Raw genomic sequence first — 21052 nt, 5'->3', positions numbered from 1 at the left:
CATAACAAGATTCAACAACTGAGACATAAACTGAACAAGTTCCACAGACATGTGACTGACAGAAATGGAATAATGTGTCCCTGAACAAAGGGGGGTTCAAAATCAAAAGTAACAGTCAGTAAGTATCTGGTGTGGCCACCAGCTGCATTAAGTACTGCAGTGCATCTCCTCCTCATGGACTACACCAGATTTGCCAGTCTTTGCTGTGAGATGTTACCACACTCTTCCACCAAGGCACCTGCAAGTTCTCTAACATTTCTGGGGGGAATGGCCCTAGCCCTCACCCTCCGATCCAACAGGTCCCAGACGTGCTCAATGTGATTGAGATCCGGGCTCTTCGCTGGCCATGGCAGAACACTGACATTCCTGTCTTGCAGGAAATCATGCACAGAAAGAGCAGTATGGCTGGTGGCATTGTCATGCTGGAGGGTCATGTCAGGATGAGGCTGCAGGAAGGGTACCACATGAGGGAGGAGGATGTCTTCCCTGTAACGCACAGCATTAAGATTGCCTGCAATGACAACAAGTTCAGTCCAATGATGCTGTGACACAACGCCCCAGACCATGACGGACCCTCTCCAGAGTACAGGCCTTGGTGTYACGCTCATTCCTTCGACGATAAAAGCGAATCCGACCATCACCCCTGGTGAGACAAAACCGCYACTCGTCGGTGAAGAGCACTTTTTGCCAGTCCTGTCTGGTCCAGCGACGGTGGGTTTGTGACCACAGGCGACATTGTTGCCGGTGATGTCTGGTGAGGACCTGCATTACAACAGGCCTACAAGCCCTCAGTCCAGCCTCACACTGCCAATTGAGGACAGTCTGAGCACTGATGGAGGGATTGTGCGTTCCTGGTGTAACTCGGACAGTTGTTGTGGCCATCCTGTATCTGTCCCGCAGGTGTGATGTTCCGTTGTACCGATCCTGTGTAGGTGTTGTTACACGTAGTCTGCCACTATGAGGACGATCAGCTGTCCGTCTGGTCTCCCTGTAGCGCTGTCTTAGGCGTCTCACAGTACGAACATTGCAATTTATTGCCTGGSCACATTTGCAGTCCTCATGCCTCCTTGCAGCATGCCTAAGGCACGTTCACGCAGATGAGCAGGGACCCTGGGCATCTTTCTTTTGGTGTTTTTCCAGAATCAGTAGAAAAAAAGGCCTCTTTAGTGTCCTAAGTTTTTATAACTGTGACTTTAATTGCCTACCATGTGTAAGCTGTTAGTTGTTTAACGCACCGTTCACAGGTGCAATGTTCATTAATTGGTTTATGGTTCATTGAAAAAGCATGGGAAACAGTTTTGTAGCCATACCCTTTACAATGAAGATCTGTGAAGTTATTGGATTTTACGAATTAATTCTTTGAAAGACAGGGTCCTGAAAAAGGGACGTTTAGTTTTTTTAAACTGATTTATGTATGTGTGATCCTCTCAGTCTGTTGAGTATTGATTTAATACTATACTAGTTTGTGTTTATCTGCTGTGTTGTGTGTGTGTGTGTGTGTGTTGTGTGTTGTTTTGTGTGTATGTGTGGTGTGTATGTGTGTTATGTGTGTGGTTGTGTGTGTGGTGTGGTGTGTGGTGTGTGTGTGTGTGTGTGCTGGTGTGTGTTGTGTGTGTGTGTGCGTGTGATGTGTGTGTGTTGGGTGTGTGTGTGTGTGTGTGTGTGTGTGTGTGTGTGCGTGTGTGTGTGTGTAATGTGTGTGTTCGGTGTGTGTGTGTGTGTGATTCACTTCATCAACAGACCAACGGAGCATTGACGGAGCTAGTAATTACAATTTCATGGACTGTGTGCTGTCCACAGGGATTGACTATGCGTAACTGCACATTTGGCAACAGTGGAAAATCTTGTTCATTTGAACAAAGGAACGCTACACCATCTTCATCTATCATTCATGAGATCGCTGAATTATTTCAACTCTGTCYTCAAATAAAAAAATAAAATAAAAAAATGGAATCCCTTGTGCCCGCTGGTCTAAAATAACAACATGAAATTTTAATCTGGCCTGAAGCCCCCCAGAGGCGCAGAACCCTTACTTTTGGTTCTCCAGACACACACTCAACCCTCAAACCCACCCAAGGCACACCAAACCATCAATCTGATAAGATGCATGGTCATGTTGAGTGTGTGTACGTGTCTGGAGTGAGAGGCAGTGGGGGATAGGGAAGCACAATAACTGAAAGAGGTTGCATGTGGGTGGGAGAGGGAGATTTTAATAACAACGACTGAGATAGTGGATGTGTTCATATTGATGGGGAAGTAGCCTGGAGCTGAAGTCCATCCTAATTTACTAGTCAATTCAGGAAGTGAACAGCACTTTTATGGAAATGTCATTTTATCCAATTCACCATCCAGGACTGACAGTAGCCACATTCCTTGGTAGTATTGAAAGATTCGAACTAATGGAGTGGACGTGAGAGGAGATCTGACAGTAAGTGGTGATGTGAGGAGGAACGGAACTGACATTGGAACATAGGGTAAGGAGAATAAAAGACTAAAGGGAGGAGAGGGAAATAGAGAAGACAGGAGGAGATGAGTGGAGAGGAGGGAGGGTAAACAGAATATATAACAAAAAGAGAGAGAGAGAGAGAGAGAGAGAGAGAGAGAGAGAGAGAGAACTTACCGACAGCGTAGCTCAGAGCTAAAGAGCTGAGGCTCAACAGAATCAGCAAACGCACCATTCTCACGCTCAGATCAGAACTGAACCGGATCAGAACCACACCAGGAGGAAGGAGAAGAGGCTTATCAGTGCCTGTGAAGAACAAAAAGAAATACAGATTTATTCCTGGTTGAACGACAAGGCTAGCTCTCTATTGCTAACACATGATCTACTGTATAAGCAGCCACACTCTATTTGTCTAAACATCCTCACAGTACAGGGTCTCTAATGTCTGTGGACTGAAGCAATGTGTAACACTACAGCTGGGGTTTGTCCAAACGGCACACTATTCCATAAATCAAATCAAATCAAATGTATTTATATAGCCCTTCTTACATCAGCTGATATCTCGAAGTGCTGTACAGAAACCCAGCCTAAAACCCCAAACAGCAAGCAATGCAGGTGTAGAAGCGCGGTGGCTAGGAAAAACTCCCTAGAAAGGCCAAAACCTAGGAAGAAACCTAGGGGTGGCCAGTCCTCTTCTGGCTGTGCCGGGTGGAGATTATAACAGAACATGGCCAAGATGTTCAAATGTTCATAAATGACCAGCATGGTCAAATAATAATAATCACAGTAGTTGTCGAGGGTGCAGCAAGTCAGCACCTCAGGAGTAAATGTCAGTTGGCTTTTCATAGCCGATCATTAAGAGTATCTCTACCACTCCTGCTGTCCAATACATAGTGCATTACTTTTGACCAGAGCCTTATGGGCCTCGGTCAAAAGTAGTGTGCTATATAAGCAGTAGGGTGCCATTTGACACGCACCCTTGCTACGTATGCTCCAGTGGCCTTCTCTCTTCAATAGCTATATCTCCCGCTGCCTTTCACACAACCAGGTGACTGTCTTCCCCCGCTCTACTCCAGGTTACATTACAGAATAAACACTATAGCCTAAGGTAGATAGACAAACAGATAGTATGGGTCATTCTTGGTACACAGCGTTGCAATTATCTCTCTCTGGCAATGTGAAAAAGCAGCTTGCGGGAAAAATGGGCGAGGTAAGAGCATTCGCAGTGTTTTAAGCTGGATTTTTGTGGAGCTGAAATAAATCGTATTGCTCTTAAATATATCGTAGTGCTCTTACGTTCAATGTATGACTCTTTCACAAGGTGCAAACAGAACAACTCCTTGACAATGTCTTCTCTGACCTTCTTATATTCCCTCCCTCTTTCTCTTACCCTCCTCTCCTTTCCTGTCTCGTTTTCTCTCTCTCAGCTGGAAATGATGGCAAAACACTCACTAAAAACACTTCCACCTAATCTAAAATCCGCATTCAATGGCAAAAAATWACTTAAAAACACAATAGTCTAACACGATCGTGGGAATCAATGAGAAAGTTTTCATTCATGAAGTGTTTTATTCTCTTCAAATCCAATAGGTCCAAGGTCTTTAGAAAGAAACATCAATAAGCCAGGAAGGTTCTGGCTCTTTTACTCGGAAGCTGGCACGGAAGGTAGAATTGATCTAGTACATCTGTCGGAACTTCTCCAGACAGCTCACAGCCTAGTAGGCTCATTTACAGACCAGGAACAAGTTACTCCATGGCAGAATTCCCTGGACAGACCCGGCTAACATAATCTACTCTGTCAGCCTGTGTTCTCCCTCTGTGCTCTCCCACTCTCCCGAAACTGTCACCTTCTGACACTTCACTGGATACTACTGTTATTAAACACAGAGAGCGAGGGGGGGATAGGAAAGGGAGTGAGATAAAGATATGAGAGGGGGGGATAGGGAAGAGAGAAAGAGAAAGATGGCAATAAAAAGAGCAGAGAGAGGAGAGAAAAACAGACAAAAAGCGAGCCAGGCAAAGACAGAGAGATATATCTCATCAAATCAGCTCACAGCTTAATGACTGTGGAAGGAGGAGATGAGAGCGGAGCAGCATGTCACATTGCTCTCACACCTTCCTCACACCACAGCCAAACAACTGGGTCTGGTTCAACAGTCAGCACAAAGTAGATAGAAACATTCATATGACATGCTGTAATAGGGCTTGGATACACTGAAATGACGACATGACCAGACAATTAGTTAGCAGTGACAACCAGGAAAAGTATCTGGTTGCTTTGCAATGGAACGTGACTCCTTCACGACTCCTGCAGATGCAGGTGCGTCACTTTAAAGATCAACGCCGTCAATTTGTTGCACCTGATGATTTCCATACGCATCTCATTGCCAGCCAAACCGACTACCGACAACCAGGTGTTGTGCATTTAGTAATCAACGGAACCACAACTGAACAAAACACGTCTCACCCCTCAGGGAATGAGAGTTTCCTGTAAATCGGTCCATATGAATTGTCGTATCAGGGTAAAATCTGTCCAATACGTGCAGTCAGTGCAGGCCCTTCCATCTCTGTGTGTAGCGCTGGGGAATATTGTGTCCCATTGACGATCCTCAGGGTGAGTCACCCATCAGTGCACACCTCTTRCTCTCTTCCTCGCTCTTCCTCTCCTCCTCATCTCTCTGCTCCTGTAATTGGAACTCAGAACTCTGACACATTCTGACAGATAACAGTAATGGAACCAGCACTGTTCCAGTCTAGACAGGAAGCGTTCCTCCCGTGGGCACTGATCTAGGACCTGCTTTACCCTCTCCTAATCCTATGACCACAAGGGGGAAATCACAAAACTGACCTTAGATCATTGTTGTCTGTTTTGATCTCGGCTGAATTATTCTGGGCTGTTTCTGGGGGCCGGCTGGTCCAAGCAACTTAACCAAGGACCACAGATGGGCTGTTTATGAGGAGTGGTTAAAAACTGATTGTGTCTCTGGAGAGGAGAGGGCCCAGATTGGTGATTCTACAGTTTAGAGTGAGCAGCAAAGAGAGGGTACACACACACACACACACACACACACACACACACCACACACACACACACACACACACACACACACACACACACACACACACACACACACACACACACACACACACACACACACACACACACACACACACACACACACACACACACACACAACACACACACCACACACACACACACACACAGATCTGAAATTAGATTCATGTGCGATTGATTTTATTATTAGTGTTCATGCAAGGATGCACAGCCCACAGGGCTTATAAGACACTGTATTCGCAGTAGCCAAAATGAAATAATTTGTCTGAGTGTCTCTGATGGCTGATTACAGACTCAACGTGTACCACTCTACCACTCTGATGCTCATTTTCTCAGTTTGGGTTCAGCCGGCTATACTGCAGTGCTCTTAGCAGCCCCTTCGCTATCAACAAAACGCCACACACACGCTCTCCACACAGTATGGATGGCTGGAGACCGAGCTAAGCCTTTTAAGGATGCTCCTCTGTCAGTGTGGGTGTTTTCCCAGAGGCCCCTCAGTTATCCACCATTATCTGCACATTCTTCACATAATATGGATGACTGGGTCCGGATCACAGTAAAGGGCGGCTGGTACTGTAAAGGGTGGCTGGTGCTGTATTCCATCTTTGCAGTGTGCAAGGCTAGTGTGTGTGTGTGTGTGTGTGGGGGGGGGGGGTATGCTGTAGTTGAGTGCTTGAGTTAACACCGACTTCACTTGTGTGGAGTGGAGTGTTGGTCTGATTGCTGGAGAAATCTCTGCAGCTCACTCCCTCTCTTCTCTCCCCTCCTTTTCATAGTATTCTCCTATGTGTTCCTATCCTCCATTCATATACACTGAGTCAACACAGACTGCGCAATGGCGCTKACAGAGATGGTCGCCTCGTTTCAGGTCCTTAGAAATCTATGCAGTTATTTGTTATTTTATGTATTATTTCTTACATTGTTAGCCCAGAAAATCTCATGTGTTATTACATACAGGCGTGAAGAACTATTGGATATTAAAGCGATGTCAACTTACCATCATTACGCCCAGGAATYCGTCTTTCCCGAAGCGTGTCCTTTGGACCACCCTGGACATGCGATCTTATCCCAGAGGCCGACCCAAAATAACGTGGTCGCCGCAGGAGAGGCAGATGGAGCGGCCTACTGGTCAGAATCAGAAGGCGAGCACACCATKCACCGCTTCCGAGCATATTACTTGCCAATGTCCAATCTCTAGATAACAAGGTGGACGAAATTAGGGCACGAGTTGCCATCCAGAGAGACATCAGAGATTGTAACATTCTCTGTTTCACGGAAACATGGCTCACTCTGGATAAGTTGTCAGGGTCGGTACAGCCACCCGGTTTCTTCACGAATCGCTCCGACAYAAACAAACATCTCTCTGGTAAGAAGAAGGGCGGGGGTGTATGCCTTATGATTAACGACTCATGGTGTATTCACAACAACATACAGGAACTGAAGTTCTTTTGTTCATTTGACCTAGAATTCCTTACAATCAAATGCCGACCGCATTATCTTCCAAGAGAATTCTCTTCGATTATAATCACAGTCGTATACCCCCCCCCCCCCCCCAAGCAGATCCTTCGTCGGCCCTGAAAGAACTTCACTGGACTCTATGTAAGCTGGAAACCATACATCCCGAGGCTGCATTTATTGTAGCTGGGCATTTTAACAAAGCTAACCTAAGAACAATACTTCCAAAATTCTATCAGCATATCGAATGTGCGACATGAGCTGGTAGCATTCTGGATCATTGCTACACAAACTTCAGGGATGCACACAAAGCCCTCCCCCGCCCTGCCTTCGGCAAGTCTGACCATGACTCCATTTTGTTGCTCCCATCCTACAGACAGAAACTAAAACAGGAAACGCCCAAGCTTAGGTCAATAGAATGCTGGTCTGACCAATCGGATTCCACGCTTCAAGATTGCTTCGATCACGTGGACTGGGATATGTCCCCGGATAGCCTCAGACAACAACATTGATGTACAGTTGAAGTCGGAAGTTTACATACACTTAGGTTGGAGTCATTAAAACTCCTTTTTCAACAGCTCCACCAACTTCTTGTTGACAAACTATAGTTTTGTCAAGTCGGTTAGGACATCTACTTTGTGCATGACACAAGTAATTTTTCCAACAATTGTTTACATACAGATTAATTCACTTARAATTCATTGTATCACAATTCCAGTGGGTCAGAAGTTTACATACACTAAGTTGACTGTACAGCTTGGAAAATTCCAGAAAATTATGTAATGGGTTTAAAAGCTTCTGATAGGCTAATTGACATCATTTGAGTCAACTCYGTGCCTCTTTGCTTGACATAATGGTKAAATCAAAAGAAATCAGCCAAGACCACAGAAAAAAATGTTTGACCTCCACAAGTCTGGTTCATCCTTGGGAGCAATTTCCAAACGCCTGAAGGTACCACGTTCATCTGTACAAACAATAGTATGCATGTATAAACACCCTGGGACCACGCAGCCATCATACCGCTCAGGAAGGAGATGCATTCTGTCTCCTAGAGATGAACGTACTTTGGAGCGAAACGTGCAAATCAATCCCAGAACAACAGCAAAGGACCTTGTGAAGATGCTGGAGGAAACAGGTACAAAAGTATCTATAAAAACAGTAAAACGAGTCCTATATCGACATAACCTGAAAGGCCGCTCAGCAAGGAAGAAACCACTGTTCCAAAACTGCCATAAAAAAGCCAGACTATGGTTTGCAACTGCACATGGGGACAAAGATCGTACTTTTTGGAGAAATGTCCTCCGGTCTGATGAAACAAAAATATAACTGTTTGGCATAATGACCATCGTTATGTTTGAAGGAAAAAGGGGGAAGCTTGCAAGCTGAAGAACACCATCCCAACCTTGGAGCATGGGGGTGGCAGCATCATGTTGCGGGGCTGCTTTGGTGCAGAAGGGACTGGTGCACTTCACAAAATAGATGGCATTATGAGGTACGAATATTATGTGGATATATTGAAGCAACATCTCAAGACATCAGTCAGGAAGTTAAAGCTTGGTCGCAAATGGGTCTTCAAAATCATCAATGACCCCAAGCATACTTCCAAAGTTGTGGCAAAATGGTTTTAGGASAACAAAGTCAAGGAATTGGAGTGGCCATAACATAGCCCTGACCTCAATCCTATAGAAAATGTGTGGGCAGAACTGAAAAAGTGTGTGCGAGCAAGGAGGCCTACAAACCTGACTCTGTTAAACCAGCTCTGTCAGGAGGATTGGGCCAAAATTCACCCAACTTATTATGGGAAGCTTGTGGAAGGCTACCCAAAGTGTTTAACCCAAGTTAAACAATTTAAAGGCAATGCCTACCAAGTACTAATTGAGTGTATGGTAAACCTCTGACCTCACTGGGAATGTGACCAAAAATAAATAAAAGCTGAAATGAATCATTCTCCACATTGATTCTGACATTCACATTTTTAAAATAAGTGGTCATCCTAAACTTGACTAAAACAGGGAATTGTTTCTAGGATAATGTCAAATTTGTTTAAACCGATTTAATGTATTGGTAAGTATGAAATGCAAAGCAGATAAGGAACACTCTCTAGCACAAACAACGTATAAGACTACTGATCCAAGACTGCCTATTCAAGACGAACAATACGATAAGCTAAGGGATAGTGATGATAAACTTCCAACTTCAACTGTATACGCTGACTCGGTGAGTGAGTTTATTAGCAAGTGCATCGGAGATGTCGTACCCTCTGTGACTATTAAGATCCAACTCTTTTAAATAATTATAGGCCAATCTCAAAGCTGTCACCCCTGGTGAAAATACTTGAAACCCTTGTAAGTGAACAGCTAAAAGAGTTTTTATTTACTAACTCTATTTATCAATGTACCAATCGGCTTCAGGAAAAAGCATAGCACAATTACAGCAGCCATGAAGGTTTTAAATGATATCACTGAAGCCCTTGACAAAAAACAGCACTGTCGTCTCACTTTTTATTGATCTCTCTAAGGCTTTTGATACAGTTGTCATGCTATACTAAGCAGAGATTGTTGGAGTGTCGGTCTTTCGGAGCATGCAGTTGCATGGTTTGCTAACTATCTGTCTGATAGAACTCAGTGCACTCAATTTGATGGGCTTATGTCTGTTAAATTGTCTGTCCTGAATGGGATGTGCCCCAAGCTCTCTACTTGGTCTCTCTTCTTATTCACTATTTTATATAAATGATTTAGACAAAAATGTCCAAAATGCACAACTTCATTTTTATGCTGATGATACTGTTATTTACTGTTGTGCCTCATCTCTTACAAAGCTTTCCAGAACTTGCAAACTGCTTTTTATATACTGTTCACATACCTTGTGTCAATTGAAGCTTATCCTCAATACTGACAAAAATAAACTAATGGTGTTTTCTAATGCAAGAAATAGACCTCTGAACCTTTCACCTATTACTACCTGTCAGGGCAAGGAGATTGGTTGTAACCTTCATATAAATATCTTGGAATTCTTAATTGATGACGGCCTCTCTCTTTAAATTGCATATTCAACAAATTACAAAAAAAATTGAAGCTGAAATTGGGATTTTATTTTAAGGAATAAGGCCTGTTTTTCTTTTGAAGCCAGAAGGAGGGCTAGTATCAGCTACATTTATGCCTTTACTAGACTATGGGGATTTTATATATGAATGCTTCCGCTCAGTGTTTGAGATCAATTGACACTCTTTACCATTGGCACTTTGAGATTTTTTTAAACTGCAAACCCTTACGCACCACTGCACATTGTATACCAGGTTGGCTGGCCTTCTCTAGTCACTCGTAGGCTCAGTCACTGGTATACTTTTATTTACAAGCCATTTTGGGTTTACTACCTTTTATTGGACATTTTTATGTGTTCAGAAATGTGGTGGGTACTCTCTTCGGTCGCTAGACTTTATCCTGCTAACTGTTCCAAATGTCCGAACTGAATTTGGTAAAAGGTTCTTTTATGTACTCTGCGCCATCGTCTTGGAACACCTTACAAAATACTTTTAAACTGGAAGAATTGCCCGATTGGTAATTTTTAAATCACTGGATGAAGGATTTTGAGGCTGATTCCCTGAACCTGTCAATGTTTTTAATTTGCTGTTTGATATTGTTATACTCTTGTGAACTCAATGGTTTTTTACTAATTACTTGTAGTTTTTTTTTTGTTGTCTGTCTGTTAATTTTTGTAATGACTGGTGCTGCCTATCTTGGCCAGGACGCCTCTTGAAAAAGAGATTTTAAATCTCAATGAGCCCTTCCTGGTTAAATAAAGGTTAAATAAAAAATAAAAAATTAAAATAAATTAAAACGTTCCCTAACCAGAAACTGTGGATTTATGCAGCATTCACACGAAACTGAAAGTGCGAACCACCACTTTAATCATGGCAAGGCGACTGGAAACATGACCGAATACAAACAGTGCATCTATTCCCTCCGCAAGGCAATCAAACAAGCAAAGCGTCAGTATTGGAGACAAAGTAGAACCGCAATGCAACGGCTCAAACATGAGACGTATGTATCAGGGTCTACAGTCAATGGCGGATTACCAAAGAAAAACCAGCCCCGTCGCGGACATTGACGTCTTGCTCCCAGGACAAATTAAACAACTTCTTTGCTTGCTTTGAGAACAATACAGTGCCACTGACACAGCCCTCTACCAAAGCCTGTCGGCTCTCCTCTGTGGCCAACGTGAGTAAAACATTTAAACGTGTTAACCCTCGCAAGGCTGCCGGCCCAGATGGCATCCCTAGCCGTGTCCTCAGAGCATACGCAGACGAGCTGGCTGGTGTGTTTACTGACATATTCAACCAATCCCTATCCCAGTCTGTTGTCCCACATGCTTCAAGATAGCCACCATTGTTCCTGTTACCAAGAAAGCTAAGGTAACTGAACTAAATGACTATCGCCCCATTGCACTCACTTCTGTCATCATGAAGTGCTTCGAGAGACTAGTCAAGGATCATATCACCTCCACCCTACCTGATACCCTAGATCCACTCCGATTTGCTTACCGCCCCAAAAGTTCTACTGACGATGCAATCACCATCACACGGCACACTACCCCTATCCCATCTGGACAAGAGGAATACCTATGTCAGAATGCTGTTCATTGACTGCAGCTCAGCATTTAACAACCATAGTACCCTCCGAACTCGTCATTAACTTCTTATAGCTGCAGGGGCAGTATTGAGTAGCTTGGATGAAAGGTGCACAGAGTGCCCAGAGTAAACGGCCTGCTCCTCAGTCATAGTTGCTAATTATGCATATTATTATTAGTATTGGATAGGAAACACTCTGAAGTTTCTAAAACTGTTTGACTTATGTCTGTGAGTATAACATAACTCATATGGCAGGCAAAACCTGAGAAGTTCCACTTCCTGTTTGGATTTTTTGAGGCTGGTAGATTTTCAACCAAGATCCCATTGAAATTACAGCGAGATATGGATGAGTTTTCACTTCCTACGGCTTCCACTAGATGTCAACAGTCAATAGAACTTTGTCTGATGACTCTAATGTGAAGGAGGCCGAAGGAGACAGGAATGATTCACCACTGCCATGAGGTGACCACGCATTGAACACGCGCGTTCACGTGAGAGGCAGCTCCGTTCCATCGCTCAACTGAAGTCAATGTAATTCTCCGGTTGAACGTTATTTATGATGTATGTTAACAACATTCTAAAGATTGATTCAATACATCGTTTGACATGTTTCTACTGACTGTTAGGAACTTTTGACATTTCGTCACGTTATAGTGGACGCGCTTTGTGACTTTGGAATTGTTTACCAAACACGCTAACCAAAGTAGCTAATTGGACATGAATAACGAACATTATCGAACAAATCAAGCATTTATTGTGGACCTGGGATTCCTAGGACTGCATTCTGATGAAGTTCATAAAGTTAAGGAAACATTTATCATGTATTTTCTGGTTTCTGTTGACTCCAATATGGCGGCCAATTTTATTGTTCTGAGCTCCGTCTCAGATTATTGCATGGTTTGCTTTTCCCGTAAAGTTTTTTTGAAATCTGACAAGCGGTTGCATTAAGGAGAGGTATATCTATAATTCCATGTGTATAACTTTATTTCATCACATTTATGATGAGATTTCTGTTGAAACGATGTGGCTATGCACTATCACTGGATGTTTTTGGAACTAGTGAATGTAACGCGCCAATGTAAACTCAGTTTTTTTTATATAAATATGAACTTTATCAAACAAAACATGCATGTATTGTGTAACATGAAGTCCTATGAGTGTCATCTGATGAAGATCATCAAAGGTTAGTGAATCATTTTATCTCTATTTCTGCTTTTGTGACTCCTCTCTTTGGCTTGAAAAATMGTTGTGTTTTTTGTGACTAGGTACTGACCTAACATAATCAGATGGTGTGCTTTTGTCGTAAAGCCTTTTTGAAATCGGACACTGTGGTGGGATTAACAACAAGTTTATCTTTGAAATGGTGTAAAATTCTTGTATGTTTGAGGAATTTTAATTAGGAGATTTCTGTTGTTTGAATTTCGCACCCTGCACTTTCACTGTCTGTTGTCAAGTCGATCCCGTTAACGGGATCTCAGCCATATTAACATCTGCTAACCATGTGTGCGCGACCAATAKAATTTGATTTGAGTGTGGTTGATGGTACTTTTGCCAATTGACGTTCATATGTGTCGTTTATAATGCTCCATCCCAAACCACATCCCACAGACAGACACCACAACACCTCTTTTTCCATCTACCCCCACCATCTATCCCCACCATTGTTCAGCCCTCTCCTTGTCTACCTTCTCCTCCCTCCAGCCCTCCAGCCCTCCAGCCCTCCATCCCTCCCTCTAAAGTTGTCATGCTCCATAAAGGAGGGAAGGACTGCCTGAGGCCATTGAGCTTTTAGCTCAGCCCAGACATCTGCCGACAGGACACACACTCCCACAAGGACCACACACACACAGGACACTCTCATAATGGCACTTACCACCCCAGGTGAGCTGTTTGGGACACCACTCTGTGCAGGGGGGAGGAGAGAGGGAGGAGGAGAGGATGAAAAAGGTGGTGGGAAGGAGATGACTGACAGGGACACCAGAAGACAAAACCTTTAATTATTGAAGTCATTTTTTATCAGCTAAGATCCCAACAGTCCTGCCCTACCCTCTGTGGTGACAACTAATATCCTGTCTGCTCTGGCCTTAGGTGCGGGTGACACACACAGACACACACACACACGTACACGCACACGCACAGGCTGCTCTGAAATCTCCTGTCTTCTTGGCGATAACCATCTCTTTAGCAGGTGTTTGATGAGAAAGCAGAGGGAGTTAGCTGTCCCTGCCAGTCCCCCTGAGAACATCAAACAAAACACTGATCTGCTCCCTAAATCCATCTCTGGGATGAACTGTGGTGATTGGGAGCTTTGGATGGCTTCTACATCATACACCTCTCTGAATATCACACACACACACACACACACACACACACACACACACACACACACACAAACACACACACACACACACCACACACACACGTACAACTCTAACTATAAGATAGTCACACACACACACCACACACACAGAACAGCTCACAACACACACACCACATATAACACCACACACACACCAAGCACCACTACACACACACACCCTGAATCCCTTAGGCTGTTGATTCAAAGATAAAAGAAGCTTGGGGAAGATGGAGATGGGCTGATATTGGGCAGGCGGTGAGATGAAAGCACATGGCAGCATGAAACTGGAATCATAACTTACGTTCATGAACATCAACACCACACACACCAACGTCACACACACACACAACAAGTCACACACACACAACACACACACACACAACACACACACACACACGACCTACACACACACACACCAACACACAACAACACACACACAAACTAACAACACACACTCACACACACACGACACACAACACACACACACACACACACACACACACACACACCACACACACACACAGTCACCACACCACACACACATCAAGGTAAGAGATCATTACCACACCTTAGTAAGGAAGGTCAGGGACTGCTTAGCTGCAATTTCACAGGTAAATTGTTAAATAGCTCCAGATTTCAACACCTAATAATATAATGCACATCACGTCAATTTCACAGCTGGAAGATGTAGCACCTCAGACAGATATCTGTGACAGTCACATTAGCATTATCCTGCACATGCACACACAGTATATCTTCCGGGGTATATGGAATTGACACTCAACCTGACTTTAAATTGTTTGACTACAATTCACACTATTGGGCTTGTAAATCTGACAGACAAAGAGTACTCTACACACATACATTGGCAGGCACAGACTGTATTGGTTTTGACTTGCGGTTATTTTTTGTAGGGGTGCCAGGTAGGTTGTGCCTACCAGAGAAAATATTGCTTTCTCCTTTTTGTTTGTGAGCGAATGAGTCCCATCTGGTCCGTGAAGTCTACACCAATACGAAGGACTCATGTAAAAGTCAGTATGGACATACACTTTTCATACATCCTTAAAACATTGGAAATTACTTCAAACAACTGTTATTTTGCATGGGTTGTATTACCAACATAAATGATCACACATAATAATATAACAAACAATGAGCTCTGGTTCCTCAAGAAAAGTCTGTACCTCAGGCCTAAAAGATTCCAGCCCGGTAGAGGAGTTCAGTGAATTCAAGTGACCTTAGTCACGCAATGTTTGTCCGTTCATAAAAGTGTAGCGTAAACCCAGTCTCAATCATACAATCAAAATATCAAACTCTTTTATCACACAACCCTAAAGAGTATCAAATCTCAGTAGTCTTCAACTACAACTTGTCACGCCCTGATCTGTTTCACCTGTTCTTGTGATTGTCTCCACCTCCTCCAGATGTCGCTTATTTCCCCAGTGTATTTATCCCTGTGTTTCCTGTCTCTCTGTGCCAGTTCGTCTTGTATGTGTTCAAGTCAAGCAGCGTGTTTTCCCATGCTCCTGTTTTCTATTTTCTTTTTCTAGTCTTCCTGGTTTTGACCCTTGCCTGTTTTTTCTGGACTTTGTACCCGCCTGCCTGACCCTTCTGCCTGCCCTGACTTCAAGCCTGTCTGCCACTCTTTACCTCTTGGACTCAGAATCTGGTTTTGACCTTTTGCCTGTCCACGACCATTCTCCTGCCTACTCCTTTTGGATTATAAATAAACTACACAGACTCTAACCATCTGCCTCCTGTGTCTGCCTCTGGGTCTCGCCTTGTGACCTTACAGTACTAACTGGCAATGACAGACCCAGCAGACTTGGACCAGCTCCACCAAGCTGTCTCCCTGCAGGGAGCCACTATTGGGAGACATGAGGAGCTGTTACAGGACCTTCTGGAAGGGCTCCGTTTCTTGACGGAACGCCCTGACCAGGGGTTTAAGGAGATTATAGAGCAAATCAGGGAGTCAGCTCAGAGGCTGCCTGCTACCTCTGAGAAACCCCAACCACCCAGTCATTTTTTCCCCTATTAGTGGTGAGCTTGTACAGCCTACCCCGGCTCCCCGAGAACCCTGCTTACCTCCTCCGGAGTGATATTCTGGGGATCCTGGTACCTGCCAGGGTTTTCTTTCTCAGTGCTCTCTTATTTATGAGCTAAAGCCATCTTCGTTTCCTTCAGACCAATCTAAGATAGCGGATGTTATTACGCTAATGTCGGGAAGGGCGCTCTCCTGGGCTACGGCAGTTTGGGAGCAACAATCCGCCATTTGTTGTCATCTGGAGGATTTCATGGCAGAAGTGAGGAAGGTATTCAATTCTCCGGTATCCGGGAGAGAGGCGCCCAGTAAACTTCTTGAATTATGTCAACTCCCGTAGTGTGGCAGACTAAGCGGTTGATTTTCGCACGTTGGCCGTCGAGATTGCCTGGAATCCGGAGTCTCTGTTCGAAACTTTTCTTCACAGATTATCTGAGGTGGTAAAAGATGAGCTAGCTGCTCGGGAATTACCGGTGGACCTCAACTCCCTCATTGCCCTCACCAATAGAATTGATGGACGCCTAAGAGAACGCAGTTGTGAGAGGAGGTCTGGTCTCGGGCACACTCGTTCATCCACAGTGGCTCGCTCACCTCCGAGGGAACCCGGAAGTCCCCGAGGATGGTTTTTCTGAGAGGATCCGAAGCCACCCGAGCTCCCTCAAGAATCACCGACGACGCGTGAGTTGGATACACCAGAACCTACGCAACTGGAAAGAGCTAGATTATCGCCTAGGGAACCTTCACATGGGCTAAGCTCCAACAGTTTTCTGTATTGCGCTGCTGCGGGGCATTTCATTGCTACCTGTCCAGTGACCTGGCGGCTCCCCTCTCTGCACTCACCTCTCCCAAGGTACCGTTCACATGGGTCACCAGCAGCAAACAAGGCTTTTGTGGATTAGAAGCAACGATTCACCACTGCCCCCATCCTCATCCATCCGGATCCGACCCGTCAGTTTGTGGTGGAGGTTGACACTTCCAACATGGGAGTAGCAGTACAGATGGCCCTGGAGGAGTGGAGGCATTGGCTGGAAGGGGCGGAACATCTATTTTTGGTTTGGACCGACCACAAGAATTTGGAATATCTCCGCACAGCCAAGTGCTTTATCTCTAGGCAGGCCCGGTGGGCTCTGTTATTCACTAGGTTTAATTTAACCATCTCCTACCGCCCAGGGTCCAAAAATGTGAAGCCGGACGCCCTTTCCCGTCTGTACAGTTTTGCTGCCACACCCTCAGAATCAGAGACCATTCTCCCTGCCTCATGTTTGGTGGCTGCGATCGTCTGAGGTATTGAGGCTCTGGTTCGCAAAGCACAACGTTCCCAGCCGGACCCTGGGGGAGGCCCGGCTAACCGGATATTCGTTACTGACACGGTCCGGTCCCAAGTCCTGGAATGGGCTCACTCCTCCAGGCTTACCTGTCATCCTGGTGCTCGTCGTACCCTGGCTTTCCTCCAACAGTGCTTCTGGTGGTCCACCATGGCTCCTGATGTCTCGGCCTTCGTTGCCGCATGCATGGTGTGTGCTCAAATCAAGACTCCACGGCAAGCTCCGTCTGGTCTCCCTCAGCCACTTCCTGTTCCTCATCGCCCCTGTTCCCATATTTCCCTGGATTTTGTCACTGGGCTTCCTCCGTCAGATGGCAACACCACCATCCTGACGGTGGTTGACAGGTTCTCCAAGGCCACCCATTTCATTCCTCTTCCTAAATTACCTTCCGTGCAGCACGTCTTCCGAATCCATGGACTCCTGGTCGACATTGTCTCAGATTGGTGTCATCAGCTTTCATCCCGATTCTGGAAGGCGTTCTGTACCCTCATCGGGTCGTTGGTCAGCCTGTTGTCCGGGTTTCATCCCCAGTCCAACGGCCAGGCGGAGCGAGCTAATCAAGATATGGAGACGGCACTCCGAGGTCTTGTTGCCAGTAACCCCGCCACCTGGAGTCAGCAACTGGTCTAGGTTGAATATGCCAGGAACACTCTCCCCTGCTCGGCTACTGGACTATCCCCCTTCGAATGCTCCATGGGATATCAGCCCCCGCTCTTCCCAGAGCAAGAAGTGAAGGTCAACATACTTTCAGCCCAGATGTTCGTCCGTCGCTGTTGGCGTACCTGGAAAAGAGCTCTTCTCAAGAAAACCTCCAGGTATCGTGGACAAGAAGACCGCCACTGGACTCTGGCTCCTCGCTATTGGGTCGGGCAGAGGGTATGGTTGTCCACTCGGGGCCTACCCCTCTGGGTAGAACCCCGTAAATTTTCCCCTCCTTTCATTGGTCCTTTCCCCATTTCTAGAGTCATTAGTCCAACTGCTATCCATCTGCTGTTGCCCCGTACCCTCCGTGTTCACCCTACTTTTCATGTGTCCAGGATTAAGCCCTTGTCTCACAGTCCTCTGTCTTCTGTTTCTAGGCCCATCCCTCCCCCCGGGTCATTGATGTCCAGCCGGCATATACGGTGAGACACCTCCTGCGGGTTTGACCACGGGGCAGGGGTTTCCAGTACCTGGTTGACTGGGAGGGTTATGGTCCAAAGGAGAGGTGCTGGTTTCCTGCTAAAGACATATTTGACTCGTGCCTCATCGCCAATTTTCATCGTCGACACCCCCGTCAGCCAGGTATGTGCCCAGGTAGGACACCAGGTGGCATCCCTAGAGGGGGGGGGTACTATCATGCTTTGTTCTGTTTCAGCTGTTCTTGTGATTGTCTCCACCTCCTCCAGGTGTCGCTTATTTCCCCAGTGTATTTATTCTCTCTGTGCCAGTTTGTCTCGTATGTTTTCAAGTCAATCAGCGTGTTTTCCGATGCCCTTGTTTTCTATTCTCTTTTTCTAGTCTTCCCCGGTTTTGACCCTTGCCTGTTTTTTCTGGACTCCGTGCCCATGTGCCTGACCCTTCTGCCTGCCCTGACTTCGAGCCTGTCTGCCACTCATTACCTCTTGGACTCAGAATCTGGTTTTGACCTTTTGCCAGTCCACGACCATTCTCCTGCCTACACCTTTTGGATTATAAATAAACTACAAAGACTCTAACCATCTGCCTCCTGGGTCTTGCCTTGTGCCCTTATACAACTGACCACAAATCAGCACGGTATAAATCACACTCAAACAAATGAAATACCGTATGCAAAAAAGTTGTAGTCAGACAATTCAATCTGCCAACAGATTTCCAGCACAGAAAGGCCACGACGAAACAGCGGAGACCAAATGGGATGTGTAGTCCAAAGGAAGAAATGAGTGGATCCGATCCTGCTTAAACTTGAGACAAAGCTACAAAGCACACTTTTAAATACAACAAAACAAACGGAGTAAAGAAGCTTCGGAACTGACGGTTGAACACATCTTCATTCGCACCACCATCACAACTACCTTTTTCGCATCTGATGCTGGCTATTTAATTGGGAGTTAAAGGGGAAGCGCCCTATTGGAAGGAGAAGCAGAGATGGTTCAGACAAATTCAGGGCCGTCACAAGATACACAGGCACTTTGTCATATACTCACTCAGTGTCCTTCCCTGACTCTCTCTCTCTCTCGCTCGCTCACTCGCTTACTTACTTTCTCTCTCACACTGTGAACTACTCCCCACCCCGACTCAATCCCCCACCCCCAGCCGCCACATGGCACAGAATGATGTTGTCAGAGTTGGCAAGGATGTGTGTATCACATTCTCTCTCTGTGTCTCTGTGTCTGGCCCTGGGCATCTCAGACCGGTAGTCACTGACATGGACAGACACTGACGGTGAACCTCCAAGTCCATGACCAAGTCTGAGCTAAATACATCACACACACACACAACACACACACACACACACACACACACACACACACACACACACACACACACACACACACACACACACACACACACACACACACACACACACACACACACACACACACACACACACACACACACACACACACACACACACACGCCAACCAGACGGCAGGAAAACTTGTGCTGGTCATGCATTATGTATTGAATCATTCTAGGATGTTCCACATTGGCTGTCAGTTAGTCACTGGGGCAGTACCAACCAGACTGAAGTATGAAACTATGAAAGAGTTAGAGGGTTTTAGAGGGTTTTCCACATTCAAACTGATGGACACACACACATATACACTGTCAAACACAAACACAATTATACGCTTGGCTGTCCACACACCCGCCATTCCTGCACACACCACTTCTAAGGGCAACGTTTGACCATGCTGAGGACAGAGTTCAGAAAGCTCAGATGTGACTACTGCAAACCTATTGTTGAAAAGACATAAGCACAAATCAATATCAGCATTATAATCACAGCTCTATATCCTACAGATAGAGTTTAGAGTTGGGATTTAGGGATTAGAATGTATGGCCAGATTTAGTGTTTACATAGTTTAGAGCAGGGCTATTCAAATGGTGTCCCTCCAGATTTGGATTTTATTTTATTTTATTAAACTGGCCCTTTGATCATTCCTGAATATTAAAAAAGGGTATGTGTAAAGGCAGTCATTGTTGTTCTCCTCCTCAGACGAGGAGGGCATGGATCGGACCAAGATGCGGATTGGTGATTAATCATACTTTTAATGAAAACAGCAAACAAGACACTACAAAACTACAAAACAACAAACGTGACTAACCTTCAACCGTCCTGTGTGGCCCAAACACTGACACAGGAACAAACACCCACAAACCCCAGTGAAACCCTGGCTGCCTTAGTATGACTCTCAATCAGAGACAAACGATACACACCTGTCTCTAATTGAGAATCATACCAGGCCGAACACAAAACCCAACATAGAATACAAAACATAGACTACCCACCCAACACTCACGCCCTGACAAATAAAGACATACAAAACAAGAGAAAACGGTCAGGAACGTGACAGAACCCCCCTCAAGGTGCGAACGCCGGGCGCACAGCACAAAGTCCAGGGGAGGGTCTGGGTGGGCATCTGACACGGTGGTGGTCAGGCTCCGGACGCTGTCCCCACACCACATAGTTCACTCCCGCTTCTGTATCCCCTCCAATGACCACCTCCAACTAAAACCATAAATGAAGGGCGGCACGGGATA

General features: G+C 45.3%; 1 protein-coding gene across 1 annotated transcript in view; it reads right to left on the bottom strand.

The window, feature by feature from the left end:
* LOC111963596 (contactin-2) overlaps nt 1–21052 on the bottom strand; it is a 98548-nt gene that overhangs the window by 28023 nt on the left and 49473 nt on the right. The window contains exon 2 of the mRNA XM_023987133.2: nt 2621–2749. Within this exon, the coding sequence (XP_023842901.1) occupies nt 2621–2678 (58 nt within the window). The 5' untranslated portion in view covers nt 2679–2749. The remainder of the gene's footprint in view (nt 1–2620; nt 2750–21052) is intronic.

The sequence above is a fragment of the Salvelinus sp. IW2-2015 genome, linkage group LG1 (genome assembly GCF_002910315.2).
Source record: "Salvelinus sp. IW2-2015 linkage group LG1, ASM291031v2, whole genome shotgun sequence".
Lineage (NCBI taxonomy): Eukaryota > Metazoa > Chordata > Actinopteri > Salmoniformes > Salmonidae > Salvelinus > Salvelinus sp. IW2-2015.
This window is presented reverse-complemented; position numbering and strand designations above follow the sequence as displayed.